The sequence below is a fragment of the Clupea harengus genome, chromosome 3, assembly GCF_900700415.2.
Source record: "Clupea harengus chromosome 3, Ch_v2.0.2, whole genome shotgun sequence".
NCBI classification, from domain to species: domain Eukaryota; kingdom Metazoa; phylum Chordata; class Actinopteri; order Clupeiformes; family Clupeidae; genus Clupea; species Clupea harengus.
Window position 1 is genome coordinate 6,573,659 of NC_045154.1, and position 16,581 is coordinate 6,590,239.

The following is a 16,581-nucleotide window of genomic DNA, read 5'->3' on the forward strand; positions in this document are numbered from 1 at the left end:
CCATGTGATGTAACGCTGCTTTATTTTGATACACTGTTCATGTGCTTTGGACTTGGCTAACAGTTTATTGATCTGTAACAGGGTATCTGCCACATGCATATGCAGTGGTATCCATGTCTCTACACGACACAAACTTTTGCTGAATGTGCAAAACATCAATGTTATATGAACTTGAGCGGTCCTGTTGTTAGCTCCTAATAGTTAACATAAAAATAGATGCTTTGAATGTCTGCTCTGTGATCAATTATATTCAAGATACTTCCAAAGAGAATGGCAGCCAGTTATTATTAATTTAACCTCTTAATACTCTGTTTCGGTCTAATTAATTATATTCATTGTACCCTGTACCCACCGTTTCACATTTGGAAACAGTTCAATTACACAGTGCCTTCTGCTAATCATACTCTCGATTTGCATCTTGATTCATTGTGGGCTGTGCCACGGAGGAGGTCAGAGATGTAAAAGCACTGTAGTGGTAAGAACAACCTCATATATTTAGCTATGTTTAGTATGAGATCAGATGGGCCTTTAGTTTGTGATGGGACATTTTTCATTTTATGGAATGACTGCAACTCTTAAGTATGGTATGAAACAACACACACGTATTGTGTTGATTACATTTCTTTATTGATCATATATGTGCAAAGCAAGAATTGGGACAGTATATGGATTACCCTGGCAATCCCTCTTTAACACTCTCTGTTATAAAAGCTACAATAGAGAGAAAGCTAAGGCTAGAGTCAGTAATATTGGCATAGAAGCAAGGATTACATAGTGGCCAAGAGAAAAAAAGAGATAGATGTTGGGGTCAATTTAAATCACATTTTCAAAAAGTGGGTACATTGCAACCTTTCAGAAAAAGGTTATCATTACATTCACCGTCATCAACAAGAAGCAGCTCTGTAATTTTACAGTATCTTAAATGTTAATCGTCTCACAGAAATACAGTAATTGATCAACATAAAAATTATCACATTTCGAATTTTATGTTTTTCATGGCTGTGATTAAAAAACAAAAATTAAGAAATGACCACCAACAGAAACGTTCACATGAGGAAAAAAGAAAACTCATTTCAACAAGAAAAGAGACAACTTTCTTATTAAGAAAAATACATCTTCCATTGCAGGAAAAAAACACATGTACATATAACTGGTCCGGAAAGTGCCACTGACATAGTTAGCAAAAGGCTCAGGTTGCCTCAAAAATATCATACGATGATTGAATAAATGCACGCACATATAAAAACACAATGGTAAAACACAGTATAGTGACTTGTAAAGTAAAAGAGAGTTAAAGATTTATCACAGTTATTCTTTTGAAGATAAAATTATTTCAATGGCATAACCAAGACAAGGCATCAAGGAGAGACAGTTCTGTCACTCAAAAGTATGCAAAAGATTTCAAAGAAGAAACATTAACATTCAGTCTCCCACAGTTCCTAATTAGGATTTCACTGGTACTAACAACCTCCATTAGCTTTTCCAATATCGCACTGGGAAGCTGGAAGATTGTACATTTTATCTTTTCAGATCAGACTGTGTTTAACTCAATGACTGTAGAAAACAGTCATTGTTTGAACTCAATCCTCAAGTCCCCACACACCGGTAGGTTAAATTGTAAGGTGACCAGATTCTTTGTTGTGCAACTATGGATTCCCTGGGATTCCAGCAGGAAGCAGACATCCCATTTAAATGTTCTGATTCTGAGGGTTTGGTGGGGGCAAGATGTCTGTTACATCATGTTTGTTGCAAGATGTTTGTTACATCTTGCCCACTTGGAAATCTGCGTGAGATTGTGTATCTGTGTGTAAACAAACGTGCATATCACAGTGCCTATATCCACACTGTTACAGTAGCCCAGGACATGGAAGCTGGGGATGTAATGCGGTTTTGTACAGGTGTTAAATGGGATATCTGCTCTACTTCTGTAATCATACTTATACAGGATCACTTTTGAGATATCTACCATCTTTGCTCACCTCTCTTGTCTACCCATAGGGTACACCTCTAGTGACAGGTACAGTTTCTCAACCATTTTCACAGGTTACTAAAGGTGTTACCAAATCAACCTAATACTGCAGAAAAAAACTACTCATCTCATAAATTACATCATAGCCTATATTCAAGTTGGGAAAGAGGTAAACAAACAAAAAACCACAGTAAAATTAAATGTGTTGATGACGACAGAAAAGAACTGTAGACATTAAATGGAGGTTAGACCATAGTGTCCATAGTGTTTGGCCATTCTGCTCACTGACTGCAACCTTAGTCCTACACAGTGCCTTTGCTATCATTGCGGTTGTATAGATAACATTAATTAGCAGGATTAGAGTCTGCAATAAAATACACTGAAAGTGCTTCTGGGTATTTTTCCACCAATGTTGGCATTTCAACTGCATGTCTTTGTGTAAGTAAATGCAAAAACCTTATAGCTTTCAGCACGACCTAAATGTACAGATAGGTGGAAATATTTCTTGAGTCGTCAACGAGTATTGAGGACTTTGCAAGTGCATGGAGTTTTTGGGAATATAACTTGTAAACACTGCAAGGCAAGGCATGGAACGTTAGTCAGTATAAGCTGAACATCCTGGAGGTGTCATCGTGGTCCATGCAGCAACGTTCTGAGATGAGCATCTCTCATTGGGAGAAAAGAGACATTGATGCCTTAATCACCCGTACCCTCATCTCCCCACTTCTAGACTCAGCTGGTCCCCTTTACCAAAAACAGTTCATCTAAACCACCCTTAGACCCCCAGTTTCTTCTTCAGGTCGTAGAACGCATCGAACCTCGCCATAGCATATTCCTGGGAAAAGACAAAAAGCAGAGATAAATGACTTGAGATCTACGTGTAAAATAAGGCAAAGGAAATATTGACAGATGCAAAAGTATGCAAATAAAGGCAAATGTCACGGCACAGAGGAAAAAAGCGTTTAAACCAAACCGCAATGGCACAGCCCTCTCATCCGCCTCTCTTGTCATGCATGATATTCTGACCTGGCCAATATTTGTGTTGGGGCCGCATGGCTGTGTCACAGCACAAACACTGCAGTGATCAGTTACTTAAAACACTGCTTTTGTGGTCTCCCTGTTTTTGATATCATTGTACCATAGACTTATAACATGTCTGGTTTGCCATATGCTATGGACTGTATTGCCTTTAGATACCAGACTCCTGCACTGAGCACACAGAGTGGGAGATTATGTGACAGGCATGTCTTACCATGTAGCCAAACTCAATAGCGGATATTCTGGCTTGGATGACGGCCCATAAGCCCCAGAAGAAGTGAGATGCAAGAGCAAACCTGTAAACACACAAACACACACAAGAACACACAATTTAGTGAATGTAGAGTTACATGAACACAGAAAGCCCCCTCTACTCAGTAAAGGCTAACCCTGGGTTTCTGCCAAGCCTTTGTCTTCCCAACAGAGGCCTTTCGGAGATTTGGAGTACGCGAAGCTCAGCAATATGGGGGACTTTTACGCCATGAGTTTCTACCATGCTTAGTACATATTTGAGTCATTACTGATCACTGACTAAGTAAAACCATGAGGAAATAAGGCCAACTCAAAAGCTCAAAGAGCAATTAATCTGTCAGGTAGTTTCCAACCCATTACCCCCAGTGCCTAAACTTAGCATCTGGTATGCTTGATGGATTGGACATGCCAACGGTGACGTCAACAATGCAGCAAAATCTTTTAAGTGGCTGCACCTAAATTATCACCTAAATGATAATGAGATGAGAAAAATACCATCTACATCGCTGGAAAGTAAATTGTGCCAAATTAGAGCACTGTGGAATATATATGACAGTTAACTGTATCACCAGTATTAAAGAGAGATGCCTGTACAGACGGACATGTGACTGGTATCTCCAGCTCGTTCATTTTTGCATATGCACCAGCCATGCGATAAGTTACCAAAATTGGAAGGTGCGCGACCAGTGCATTTGCGCAGTGGTGTCATTTCTGGCGAGCGCCGCCATGCACAAGGACAGGAACGGCAGGTATAAATTACCCTAAGGCAGCACAAGAGCCATATGTTCACAGTAACTGTGTATATTTGTATGTGTATATGACTAGAAAACTAATTCTGTGTGTGTGTGTGTGTGTGTGTGTGTGTGTGTGTGTGTCAGGAGCCCATAGTACCTGTTGACTTCCTCCACCATCTTCTCCTTAAGTTTCAGCTGGTCCGCACTGCTCAAGTTATCAAACCCCTTGTCAAATTCTGAGAGGTACTGTCCATAGAAGTGCAGCTGTGGAGAACATTGAATAGAGCTGTTCAGTCTGACGCTTTGCATATTAAGCCTGAGGTAAAAGACAGTGAGAGGAAGAAGCGTTTGAATCCTACATACCTGCTGAGCTTTGGTAGGGTAATTCTTTGTGTGGACTTTGAAGAATGGATGCTTGTCGTGGTTGTAGTCATACATCCACTCACAGAAGTGGTTTCCGATGTCAAACCCCCTAATATATCAGGGAGAAAACCAATGAATATGTATTCCCATACTGAATTAATGTCGGAGTCAAATGTATTACCTCTACTATTACACTTACATCTGTGAAAATGGAAGCTTTGAACTCCTCCAACTCCCCCCTCCCTTAGAGTACCCATTGCAAAATCTGCTAAAACAGGAATCTTGCCTTCTCTGAACTGCACATTTGGCCTTTGCAAAGTAAGACTAAATAAATCAGTAATGAGCTGGCAAACACTCAGCGCTGGAGTGTGTGTGAGTGTATGTGTGTGAGTGTGCGAGTGTGTGTGTTGAGGGGGAGGGGTGGGCTGACTTTAAAAAAAATGTGGGGCACAGCTGCTTTGGAGAGAAGACAAAAGACACACAAGATGTGTTTCTGAACGCCAAGTGTCATTCCCAGCAGCGCAGCCTTTGCTCTGGAGCCCGGGGTACAGCAAGAGGAACAAACGCTTCCAGGTGCCCTCTTAGACAAAGAGCATCGCTGCAGAGGAGAGCAGCTTGGACAGGAGGATGGGAAAGCAAACAAAACGTATGTCATGGCTTGGGCTCCATTTAGATCTCCATCACCTCAAATGAGCCCAGTTGGCAGGACTTGGAGTGGACAAAAAAAAGAAAACTAAAATACCCAACTGAGGCAACACAAGTGTAAGTCTTGGGGATGGCCATGGACGTCTAGTGAGTAAACCTCTGAGAAATCCGATCAGTCTTTAGCAAGCACGTGTGAGAATCTGAACCTGAATGCCTTGCCAGTGTTTTGACTTAGCCCACATTGGCTGACTGCCAGGCCGCTGAAGGTCTCTTCTAATCTAAGCAACTAGACACAAAAGTATTTCAGGCTTTGGGGGAAGATGAGGAGAAAAACTGGCTTGGGTAAGAGTAAGCTGGGACTATAAGATTCTGGCAGCTGTGGATGATCAAAAAGACTGGAACACTCTGCCTGACATCTGTGAGGCAAAGAATCTTTAACCACAGAATGGCAGAGAAGTAAAAGTGACGGGGAAACTTTTTATGTGAACCAATACACAAAATGTCTGCCTCTGTGTGTTGGGTTACATAAGGGTGCTTAACTTCAAATAAAAAAATGGCTGCAGCAGTGATCAATCAAAGAGCTGACTAACGTCCAAAAACCTCTGCTAGAAAATTGGGAGCAGCATGTCTGGCAAGCCCTGTGTCTGAGGCAAGGGAGTGGATTGTATTGGATTGAACTGAATGCCTGGCTTAAATCCACAACACTGTAAAAGGGGGGGAAAAACCTGACGGCAGACTAAAGGAAGCTTGGATATCATCCTAATAAGAAGCTACAGGGAAAGGGGCCTGTCTTTGGGGGAAACAGAAGAAACTGGCAGCTTTGAATTCAGATGGTAGACCACTGGTTTAAATGAACAAGGAGGTTCAGCTATCTTCCTGAACAGAAGCCGTACACTTCTAAAGACTAAATGATTTGGGTCTTTCTGAGTGTCTATGGCAAAATTACTTATTGTGAGAGAGTGAGAGTAGAGTTGCTCAGCTGTGTCCAGTGTGAACAACAAACCTGTAGTTGTAACTGCTGTACTCAAAGTCAATCAGCATGAGCTTCTGCCTGTCTGAGTCCTCACGGCCATTCAGGAGCAAAATGTTTCCTGAGGGAAAAGCATTCAGTTAGGACACTTAACCATGGTGTGTTACATTCTGAACCACAGTCCTTGAAGGAATTCCTGAAAATCCCTAGACAAGACAAAACGTATTTTGCAGAACTCCTACCTCCTTGGCAGTCGTTGTGACAAAAGACAACGGGCGAGTGAGTTGCCTCTAGCAGGTTCCTGTGAATCAAGAAGGAAAAGTCATGCAGCAGCCTAAAGAATGAACATGAATACACAGCAATTACACTATATCAATATTCTTAAAGGAACATTTTGGAGACAAACATTATTGTACACAGATTTTCAGTGCATTATTCAACAAACACATTTGCAATATCTTAGTTAAAGGGCAATTGAACGCACTGGATTATTGCTTCAATGATTCCTTTGGTTTTTCATGCATTACATGTAACATGTACATCACACATTACATTAAATCATTACATCAAATGACATAACACACTCAATAAGAGCATGACAATAAAGACACTCAGAAAACACAATTGTAAACTGTGTAATAAATTGACGTGATGAATGTGAGCTCACTTTAAGCCCTCTATCTCCTGAGGAAGGTTGCAGCTCATCAGTTTGGTGAACATGCGGATGTGGGACTCTCTGGTGAAGGTCAGGCTCAGCACCTGGTTCATGTACCTGTAGACAGGGAGATTGAACGGTTTTAGAGAGCTATAGCTTTGAGGCTTTATTTGCCATTCTTGATGGAAATACAAATAAGAGGTCACTTTAGGCCAGTCCGTTCTTCTGTATACCACGATCGCTTCCGGACTGTAAGCAGGCGACATCGGCTGTATTACATAAATGACCTACAAACACCATGGCCTGTTTGAGATCAGAGTTTAAGCCACCGTGGAAAACACGCTATCATAAAGATTCCTGTTACTGTGGAGATAAGCTGGTATCTCCTGCCGCATAGTGTATATTTTGGCTAATGTGGGCAAAGGACAACACTCTACTGAACCACATACTAGCAAGCGGGCTCTTTGAAGCTGGGACAGCTGTGGTGAGAATTTAATAAACTGCTGTGACATTTGCTTTTAATAAGAGGGAGGTTGAACAGAGGTTACAGAAGAGGGTTGCTATGAAGACACACATCTGAACGTTGCAGATAAAAGTGTTCTATGAAATTAGAAAATGCATAACTGTTAAATTCACATGACTGAACTCCGCGAGGTCAGTGATTGAAACCCATGAGCCACCCCCACACACACAAAAAGACTGCACGTGCAATATTGTAACATTTGCACAGCATGTCATTAACGGGGTTGTTCGAAGTTGTTCAGTGATGAAGGTGCTTACCCACTGAAACATTGTTGACTTGTAACTGCTACGCAGACGTAGTGATCCGCACAGTGCGAACACAGCAGTCTTTTTCTTACAGTGTGCAGTAGTTATTCTACTGGAGTTCTCATTATTATCTATGCTATTTAATGTGAAATTCAGTTAACTGTTTTTTGTGAGATCCGTGAGATTTAGTGTCACGTACATTATATATGAGAAATCATATGAGAAATCTGTCAGTCCCACAGATAAAACGTGATGGCTTGACAGGTATGACAGACTGACCACAAGAAATACAATGTAATGAAGATGTGCACATCCCACTAAAGTTGAGTGCAGGTGCCCAAAGCAGTAGCTAGATGTTTGCACACTGCACACCATTATTGACTCTCACATTTCATCGGTGCAGTTTATGTTTTCAGACAAACATCCATGTGAAAGAGGAGACCATTTATACAGTGACATCATGCGTCTGGCTGCCCACAATCTGCTCGTGACCCATATTTATCTTTACCTTAGTTACCCAGAGAAAATATGGGACTTTCCAGACAATAATGGCAACTTGTGCCTTAACACAGGTGGTGTATTGTTAAGGGAGAAGACTCACTTGTCCATAGTGCCGAACAACCACTTGGGCTCCTTGTTGAATGGCATTCTCATGCCGTGGAACTTGGCAACCTTTTCAGCGATCTCAGCAGATACACTGGGGATACTCAGCTCTTCTGTGTCCAGCTTTCTGCTCTGTAAATAACAGCCATGCCAAAATGTGAGGGTGATGTTTGTTGAGAAACCACTCCAACTGGCAACCGCACAAATGCTCCTGTGAAATGGCATGTCAAACGGGCTAAAGAGGCCTGGCCCGCTTCACATCTACATAGATCATCTCAATTACTCAAGCCAGCAATATTTAAAGCCATTTTAATATTCCACCATTATCTTTACCACATCCTATTCTAAACGTATTCATTTAATGAGTCTAATCTAAGAAATGCTTCTGTTCAGTTTTACAAATGATTTCCATTAATATTGAATGTACTGTGTGCTGAAAGCACAGAGTGGAAATGTACTTCTAAATTTGAGCTCAAAGTAGGCTGCAGCATGAGTTGGCATTAAAAGTAGCTGAGCTACACAGTGACAGGGCAGAACACTGTCCTCCATTTGCTGTTCAGTGGGCATGCATGATACACACTAAATCATGCTGCATGTATTATGTAACGTTTTGTTCGTAACTATTTCTGTCTGTGTTATTTAAATAAAAAAAACACTAACTTGCTGATGGAATCATTATTTAATTAATACCAACGTCAGTGAATATGTAGCACAAGTGCAGGCACATGTGCAGACAGACATATATCTTTCTCTCTCTCCGTCACACACACACAAACACACACACCAACATGCTTTCAGAGTGCTATCTAATCAATGGTTTTCACACCACACACCAGAGTGAACTTACAGGGACAAACTGCTCCAGTCTCCCCTGGGGGAAGATGCCGTAGAGCTTGGGCCCCAGCTCGCGCTCGGCCAAAATGGCAAACATCACGCTCTCCAGGACCATGGCCTCGGCACCCTAGTAAAGGAAAAGAGCAGAAGGAGTCAGTCAACACACATATGAATTCCCCCGAGGTTCTGTGAGGATCCAGGGCTGCCTCTTCCCCACTCCCCCCCCCCCCCCCCCCCCCCGTAGACACACTTCAGTGAAGTTCGTTCTACCATCACCCCCTGTCCACCCCCCTCCCAGCGTAGCCTGGTTAGAATAGTGAATGTTTTGTATGGGAGCGTGGTGGAGAGGAGGCTTAGGAGGGAGGGAAAGAAGGGAAATTGGGGATGCATTCACATTGCTCAGGATGGCTGCAGCCAAACTGAGGTCGATTGTTAGTGGTGGTAATCTGCCCTCCTCATTCCCTGCTGGAGGTCACTGGGACAGAAAGGCCTCCACATGGGAACAAACTCAACCAGCTCCTCTGGTTAACAAAGACCACAGACATGCATGGTCACTTGTGGGAAGCCAGCGTAGAGGAACTTGTGATTAAAAAAAAAGGCCCCTGCATACATTTTCTACTGTAATGAAAACCGAATTGGCCATTGAGCCAAGAAAATTAAAAAAAAATATATAAAAAAAGAATATAAAAAATAAAAAGAGAGGTGCCATCCTGAACAATTTCTAAACGCTGTCGTCTCGGTGCAATGGAAGATTGCTTCATTCATCGCCATGGGTCACGTCATTGATATACTATGTGGCAGAGCTGCTGTGACAGGACTCTCTCTGAAAGAAGAGAGACACACAAGGAACAAGGGAGGCGATTGTACTGTCTGCCAACAACTCAACTCATGAATTGAAGCAGCCTAAGCGAGAAAGACATCAGCGCTTTGCTACGGGTGGTGAAAATAGCAGCAGAATAGAAGATGACCTCAGCACCCCTGGGTTTTTAAATGGTGTGATACAAATAGGACAACTGGACTGAAATGTGAAGTCCTGGAATCATTTTCGATGTCTAAGCTAAACTGAGAATGAGACGGACAAATGCACTGTGTGTGCTTTTGGTATACACAGGTCAACGGCATCTATGTGGTCAGTGTGCAATGTTAAGACACTGAAGGCATAACCAACATACTCATTCTTGTGCCTCCTGTGACTCCTATTTGCCTCCTAACCCAGAAAAACTGAAAACCTTCATTAACAGCTTTCTGAAATAGCATTCCACAGTGTCCTATTTGTCAACCTATTTGTTTTTTAATGTAGAACTAGAAAAATAAACACAGTGGTTTTTGTTAACCCCTGTGCTACCACATGCTGCCTCAGTCAGTGAAGGCTGCAGCAGCCTTTTGAGTTAGCGCTGATAGACGCCTTGCATAAATCTCCTCAATTCGTAAACTCCCTCAGTGTAGTTATCCTGAAACACATTTTGAACATGTATTGTGAGTCAAGGAGAGAGGAGGAGGCTGCAAAGGTTGAAAAGGCTGTTTCAGCATCTGTGTTCATGGCTCTGAATTCCAACACGTTAACCCCTAGGTTGTAAAAATTCCAACACGTTTCGCCTGTAAAATCTTTATGGGAATTGCTGCAATTTCAGGAAAATAATTTCCACTTACAATCTTTCGCACTTGCAATAGTGACACATTTTTACGAGACAAAACTCACTTTGAGGTGGTACAAACGGGCTCTGCCCCCTTAAACAGCTTCCTGTGACCACGCTAGCAAATGTAGGTCACATGCCACTTCCTTTTGTTTCAATACGCTTGCGTTCATTTGGGTATGTGTGATGAGTGCAAATATGGGCCTCCGGTGTTCGTTCTGGCCAATCGTGAATGAGGCTCAGAGTGGCGCATAGATACACCACAACTTCCTGTCAACATCCAGCAGGATACTACTGCAGCGCGCCACGACTCCTCTCACAGGGGCCAGCCAGCAATCCAGCCTCACAAGCATGGAAGGAAATTACACTTCCGCAAAAACAAATCGGCTTAAGAGGAGGAAAGGTAGCCTGCTCAGGGACACTCATACTTACTGAATCACACGTTTTTAATAGAAACACGAGTGTGGGTTTTACTAGATAATACATGACCAACTGTAGTCCTAAGCTCTGAGAACATCTTTCCTGACTTTAAGCACAAACACATCAACTGTAAAACAACAACAAAAAGAGCAGAGAGGAGAGATTAGATGGCAGATGAAATCTACTAGTCAGGTCAATGCTAGATGAAGGGCAAAGACAGTTATGCACTGTGGCTCCACTGAGAGCACCTGCTCTGGCTCTCACTCCCCTCCCCCTTGCTGAGTGTACCAAGCAGCTGCTGGGGTTTTCCACCTATGAGCCTATTACAACTGCAGACAGATCAAGAAAACAAGGGCATGACGCATGAAACAAGCTAAGAGTATGAGATCAAGAAGAAACAAGGGCATGAAACCAGCTAAGAGTATGAGTAAGTGAGTGGTGGAGAAGCCGAGTAGAGTGCAGGGCTACAACAGGAGAGAGAGAGAGAGAGAGAGAGAGAGAGAGAGAGAGAGAGTGATGGATAAATAGGGTCGCTGTGGCAAGTAGATAGACAAGCCAGCCAGGTGATGCCCAACTACAAACAATCAGGGTGAGGCTAAGATAAGCTCTTAATCGGATCCGTGGCTACAGACCCGATTAGGAGTATTGCTCACGCATGGAAGTCAATTGGAGCTAATGGTAGCTGCTAAGAGGACAAATGTGCAAATGGTTACATCTGTAGTGACATGACAGTATGTATGCAGAGAATTCATTATTTCCCTGGTATTATAATACCTATATTGCTCTTCCTCCCACTCCCTATCAGTATACCAAAAATAAAATACTGTCACTAAAATACTAGTCCTTCACTATACACAGTACAGATTTCCAGTAGAATGAAGACTTAAGCAGCTTCTACATGAAGTGAACATCATGATGGACACATGTGTGAAAAATGATTGAGGGTCGTATTGGGAAGGAGCCCAGGCTGCTTGAGATTGGCACACACTCACTTAAAACATTTATAACTTCCCTACTACTACAACCAGCAATTTCTTGCATAGTCATTCTTCTTCATTCACAATTGATGACTGTTTACTTATATAAATAAAAGAAAGCTGAACAATTTCAAAGTTTCAAATTGTATTCATTTGTCCATGGTCATACTGTACATAAAAGATATAGGACACAATATTTGAAAACATACATTGTGCATTATTCACGTGAGACTAATACAAAGTGGAACAATCATCAAACAATCAATTTCACATTCTAGTATTTCAAACAGTACAGAGAACTGTAAGGGTGTAAACTGCAATGCTGATACAATACAATGGCAATCTCATGTATAGGAGTTTAGTGGCAGGAAATAGTGCAGCACAGTTAATTGCAGTGATGAGAAAATGTGAGGCACAGAATGTTTTTAACCTCACATGACCCCTCGTCGTCATGCCACCAGCATGCATTTTTAATACGCAGGTCTACAAACTGCAGAGTGAGTGTTTACCAAACACAACACTGCTGCCTCATGAGGGCTGGGCCTCCTAGTAACAGCAATGCCATGAGAAGCATGGGGATGTTGGAAACATGACTCCGGTCCCATTCGGAATGGTTTCAGGACAAATGTCGGGCTGGTCTTCCCAGAGTTTAACAAACTTTGGGTTCACTAAACTGAGCGTTAAAAAAAAAAAACAATGTCTTTGCAAACAGGATATGCAAATCCTTTTTTTTTTTATTAGTTACTTACTTGAAAGTGATTTTCTTTGTTTGACTGGCTTGGCTCCCCTTTATTACAGGACATCTAGCAACGAAAGAAAAAAACACACTAACCATGAGTACATGATGATTCGTTTCATAGTCATCCAAGCTATCTCCACAGTTTGTGGAAGGAAAGGAAGTCTTACTTTTGAAATACCATACAGACAATGTGTAAAGTTGTCTTAGCAAAATAGATGTCCCTGAACAGGGGACAGGTCACAGTTACTTCTGTTGCCTTTTTACACGTAATGGCTTCGTCTAATGACACCAACACATCATCCCAATGATAAAAGAAAAGAAAAAAATCAAATGCCATTAGACATAAAATAAACCGTTTATAATTCCACTGTCGGTGTGCAGATTTTTATTGAGGAGAATTTATGAGGGCCATTACGAAACCCATTTTCCATTTGATATATTTGGAGACTGTTTTTAATCATGGTCACCGTACATTACAATCCATTAGCTACCAATTTATAATAAATAAACTTTTGCAGTAGTAATGTCAGGCTTGGTAACCAAGGTGAGGAAAGAACTCTTAGTGCCTGTCTGCTCTCACATAGGGGAAAGCACTACAAGAAACAGACACGTACGCCTCTTGTTAAATGCTCCTATGATATGCCCTGCATGGCACGTATGGTTAGTCATTGGTCTGTCAATGACAAAAACAAAAAAACAGACTCATGGTCAAAAAATCTGAAGAATGTGCATGTGGAATTTGGACTCCAGGTTTCTGCTAACTTTCTAATTTTTGGTTGCCATGGCTTCTAGCGGGTGATGTCAGAGTACTTGTATCTGGTTTTGGGCTTACAGCTCATCATGTCACATTACTGGCTCCACAAATGATGAGCGCTTTAAATGAAGCCAACAAATGTACTGGTTCCTACTTTAATCAGCCAATAGGATAGTTGCATGATGCATTTTGGAGATGGTCATTTTAAACAACCTAAAGATATGGTCTGGTTCATAAGTGCTCACCACAAATATTGTTGCCAATTTGTCAGCTGAGTCATACTGAGGGATGCAGCAGTGAAACCACTCTGCAGTTAATTCAAGTTAAACAGCTTGGTGCACATACTGAGAGTATGCTAACTCTCAATGACTATAGCCTTTTTCAGTTTGTATCAGTTTCCTGAAATGTGAACACATTGCTGCAGTTTTCAGGGATCTCATACTGTACCGTGTTTGATATGGTGGAATCACCTGGAAACAAGAGTGCTCAAGGCACGCTCCTTTCGGTAAGCCTACGGCAAAGAACACACGCATGTACAGCCATGGTGGAACATCACCCGACAAGACTGTGGCTCCGTCAAAGCCACAGCCACCCTCTCTCTCACCCTCTCATACACACATACACACACACCTGTGCAGTCTGCCTCTGGCGCCTACTAAAACACAGTGTTTGCCTATTTAGACAAACAATATCTTCTTCACAAAGCTGACTTGTATCTCTTGGGAAACATATACATTACAGACCTAGACAGTCATATTAAGGCAATGAAGAATATGTTACATTCATACATACGTTCAACATCCAAGTGGATAAACTGTGTGGTTTTGAGAAGTTTACCTTTTTGACTATAGTTTGAGCTGATTGAGGTGCCACACAGTTTGAAGTATTGCCCAATAAGATTGAGGTCATGGACTAATGATTAACTCTCATTGGACAATTGTGGGTTTTAGAATTTTACTCATAATATGGAGAAACAAAGACAATCTTACTGATAGAATCCAATGGCGTATTACCTGATACCCACCAAAGTGAACACATATATTTACTTTTTTATTATGAAAGACTCTCTGGTCCAACATAGGTTTAATGAATCAGAACCCCTTTGTGAACCTCCAAAGAGTCTTGCATTCAAGGCTGACACCTCGTTGGGATTTGATGATGAAATCAGAAGGTTATCGAAGCCCGTCTGCCCGAGTGGAGCTGGGAACATATTAGAGGTGAAAGACATCTCCCTGCCCTCCCTCAAATATTATCCCACCTTGCTCTAAATCCCAAATACTCAAACCACATACTTTATTTTCCAAGGATTCCGTGACATTACATAATGCACTGACAAGGAAATGTATAGATGGGGTCATCAGGAGAACAAACCTGTAGAATGGCACCATATATTCGCAGCAGAACGTTTCTTGGTTCATCGCCGTCGCTGGAAATCTGGTCTGGCAAGGCGCAGAGGAAGAGCATGTTGCTGAGGCCGCCCCTGTGCATAGATATAGAACTACATTAGTGCAATGGGGATGCAGGCGACCACGTTCTCTGAAGAAGCACATACAATGTCTCAACAGATTTCCCGGTAGAGAGGAGGGGTATTTTTTCGAATTGTCTATAGAATGGAATTGCAACTAGTAGGCTGATTACAACAGATACAAATTATTACAACACGCATAGACGGTTTCTGTCAGTTTAAGCGTTTGGAGGCCATTAATATACATCGCCTATTTAAGATGGCAGCAATTTCAAGAAATCAATTTATATTTTCGAGCGTTATAGACTCCGTCTAATTTTTTTAATGGTTTTATATACAAAGCCTTTTAAAACCGTTGAAACAGAAGAAGTTAAAAACTGGTCAAATTCAGAAGCAGAATAACAAAGGATTTTTTTTTTTTTTTTTTTTAATACCCGGAACTATGAATTCAATTTTAAACTGAAAGCTACTGATAATCAACCTACCTGATAATGGTGATCTTAAACTCATCTTCGGTCAGAGATTTCCATGCTCCGTGGAGAAACTCTTTACACCACAAATACGCCTTATGCTTCGTCTGCTGATCAGGCTCGTCCGGACGAATGATATCTTTGCAGTCATTCTCTGTATTTGGCTGGACTTCGAGTGAATTTTCAGTGACTAATAAGCCCAATGACATCGAAGGAGAAGACGAAACCCCATTAATGAACTTGGTCTTCATTTTTCCTCACAAAATGTAAAGCTTTGCTAGTAGTGCAATGTTACAATTGGGCTGACTGAAAACTGAGTATTTGAATGCAGGCTTAAATGTAAACTACAGGAAGAAAAGCTTGGTTAGCTACCAAAACTATGAATAATGTAACTAATGATACAACGTAGCAATGATCAAGCGGACAGCTCGCAGTCAGTGTTAAACAGCGACACTGAATGAATCAAGTAACTGCAGCATATGTTGCTCTTGCTTTTACATTATTGTTGAAATGGAGGTGTTTACTGCGACGTCACACGACCACGCCCGTGCTCTTCCTTTATTGGAAGATTAAGGCACGCCCCCCCCAGCAATCAAACCAATCACAATACTCCTAAATTGTGAGTGGATTTTTGACCACTGAAATCAGAGGTGACATCACTACAAATGAGTATTTGTAGTGTTTTTAACTTTTCTATGTAGTGTAACCCTATTGACACGACTTAAGTCCGCTTAGTGAAGTGCTTATGCTTTGAGTTTAGGATATTGTGTGGACAACGCTTGGCTTATCAGGAGGCTAGATTGCCGTTTGTTGTCTAAAGCTCCTCTCACAACCTGATGACACTACAGCTCTATCAGGTCTTATCAGGGTCAGCTGCCAGTGGTCATATGAGGGTGAATCATGATGACAGGCATGATCATCCGTGATTTCATCACCATTTCCTGTGTAGAAAACTAAAAATAGCTTTACAACCAGCATCTTTACCAATAGGTGATTAATCAGGCTCTATTCAACATGTGACCGCCTAGGCATTCATTGGCATGCTTTCAGGTGTGCCGTGCACTAGTGCCTGACCACTGGCCAACTTCTCAATGGCATTTTCTGAATTATTTGACTGTTTGGGTTAGGGTTGAATAGGGTTAAGTAGCCATGTATTGGTGCCAGAAACCGCATTAGTTTTCCAGGAGCTGTACCATATCTTGGCTGAGTGAGTTCCTGCCCTTTTCTCAACAGGAGAGTAACAAATAATTGCTCGTCATGCTTTTTGCTACAATTACATCACCTAACCAGA

At 41.7% G+C, this 16,581-nt stretch overlaps 1 protein-coding gene across 2 annotated transcripts; it reads right to left on the minus strand.

Moving 5' to 3' along the window:
* Positions 1-605: 605 nt before the first annotated feature.
* On the minus strand, positions 606-15,792 carry chka (choline kinase alpha). Of its 2 annotated transcripts, XM_012832417.3 has the most exons (12): positions 15,306-15,792; positions 14,727-14,835; positions 12,612-12,665; positions 8,845-8,958; positions 7,996-8,129; positions 6,639-6,743; positions 6,214-6,272; positions 6,005-6,092; positions 4,357-4,465; positions 4,151-4,257; positions 3,222-3,303; positions 606-2,804 (listed from the first exon to the last, which is right to left on the minus strand). In XM_012832417.3, exons 1-12 carry the CDS (start codon positions 15,539-15,541, stop codon positions 2,745-2,747), a joined length of 1,257 nt encoding a protein of 418 aa, XP_012687871.1. In that variant the 5' UTR covers positions 15,542-15,792; the 3' UTR covers positions 606-2,744. The 2 variants fall into 2 exon arrangements, with proteins under 2 accessions (XP_012687871.1, XP_031420264.1); XM_031564404.2 differs by lacking the exon at positions 12,612-12,665.
* Positions 15,793-16,581: the final 789 nt, after the last annotated feature.

Coding starts and splice junctions, on each gene's coding strand:
- chka (XM_012832417.3), bottom strand. CDS start 15,541: ATGAAGACCAAGTTCATTAATGGGGTTTCGTCTTCTCCTTCGATGTCA. Junction 12,666..14,726: donor TATATGGTGCCATTCTACAG/GTTTGTTCTCCT, acceptor TTTCGTTGCTAG/ATGTCCTGTAATAAAGGGGA. Junction 3,304..4,150: donor ATGGTGGAGGAAGTCAACAG/GTACTATGGGCT, acceptor GTGTGTTTACAG/GTTTGCTCTTGCATCTCACT.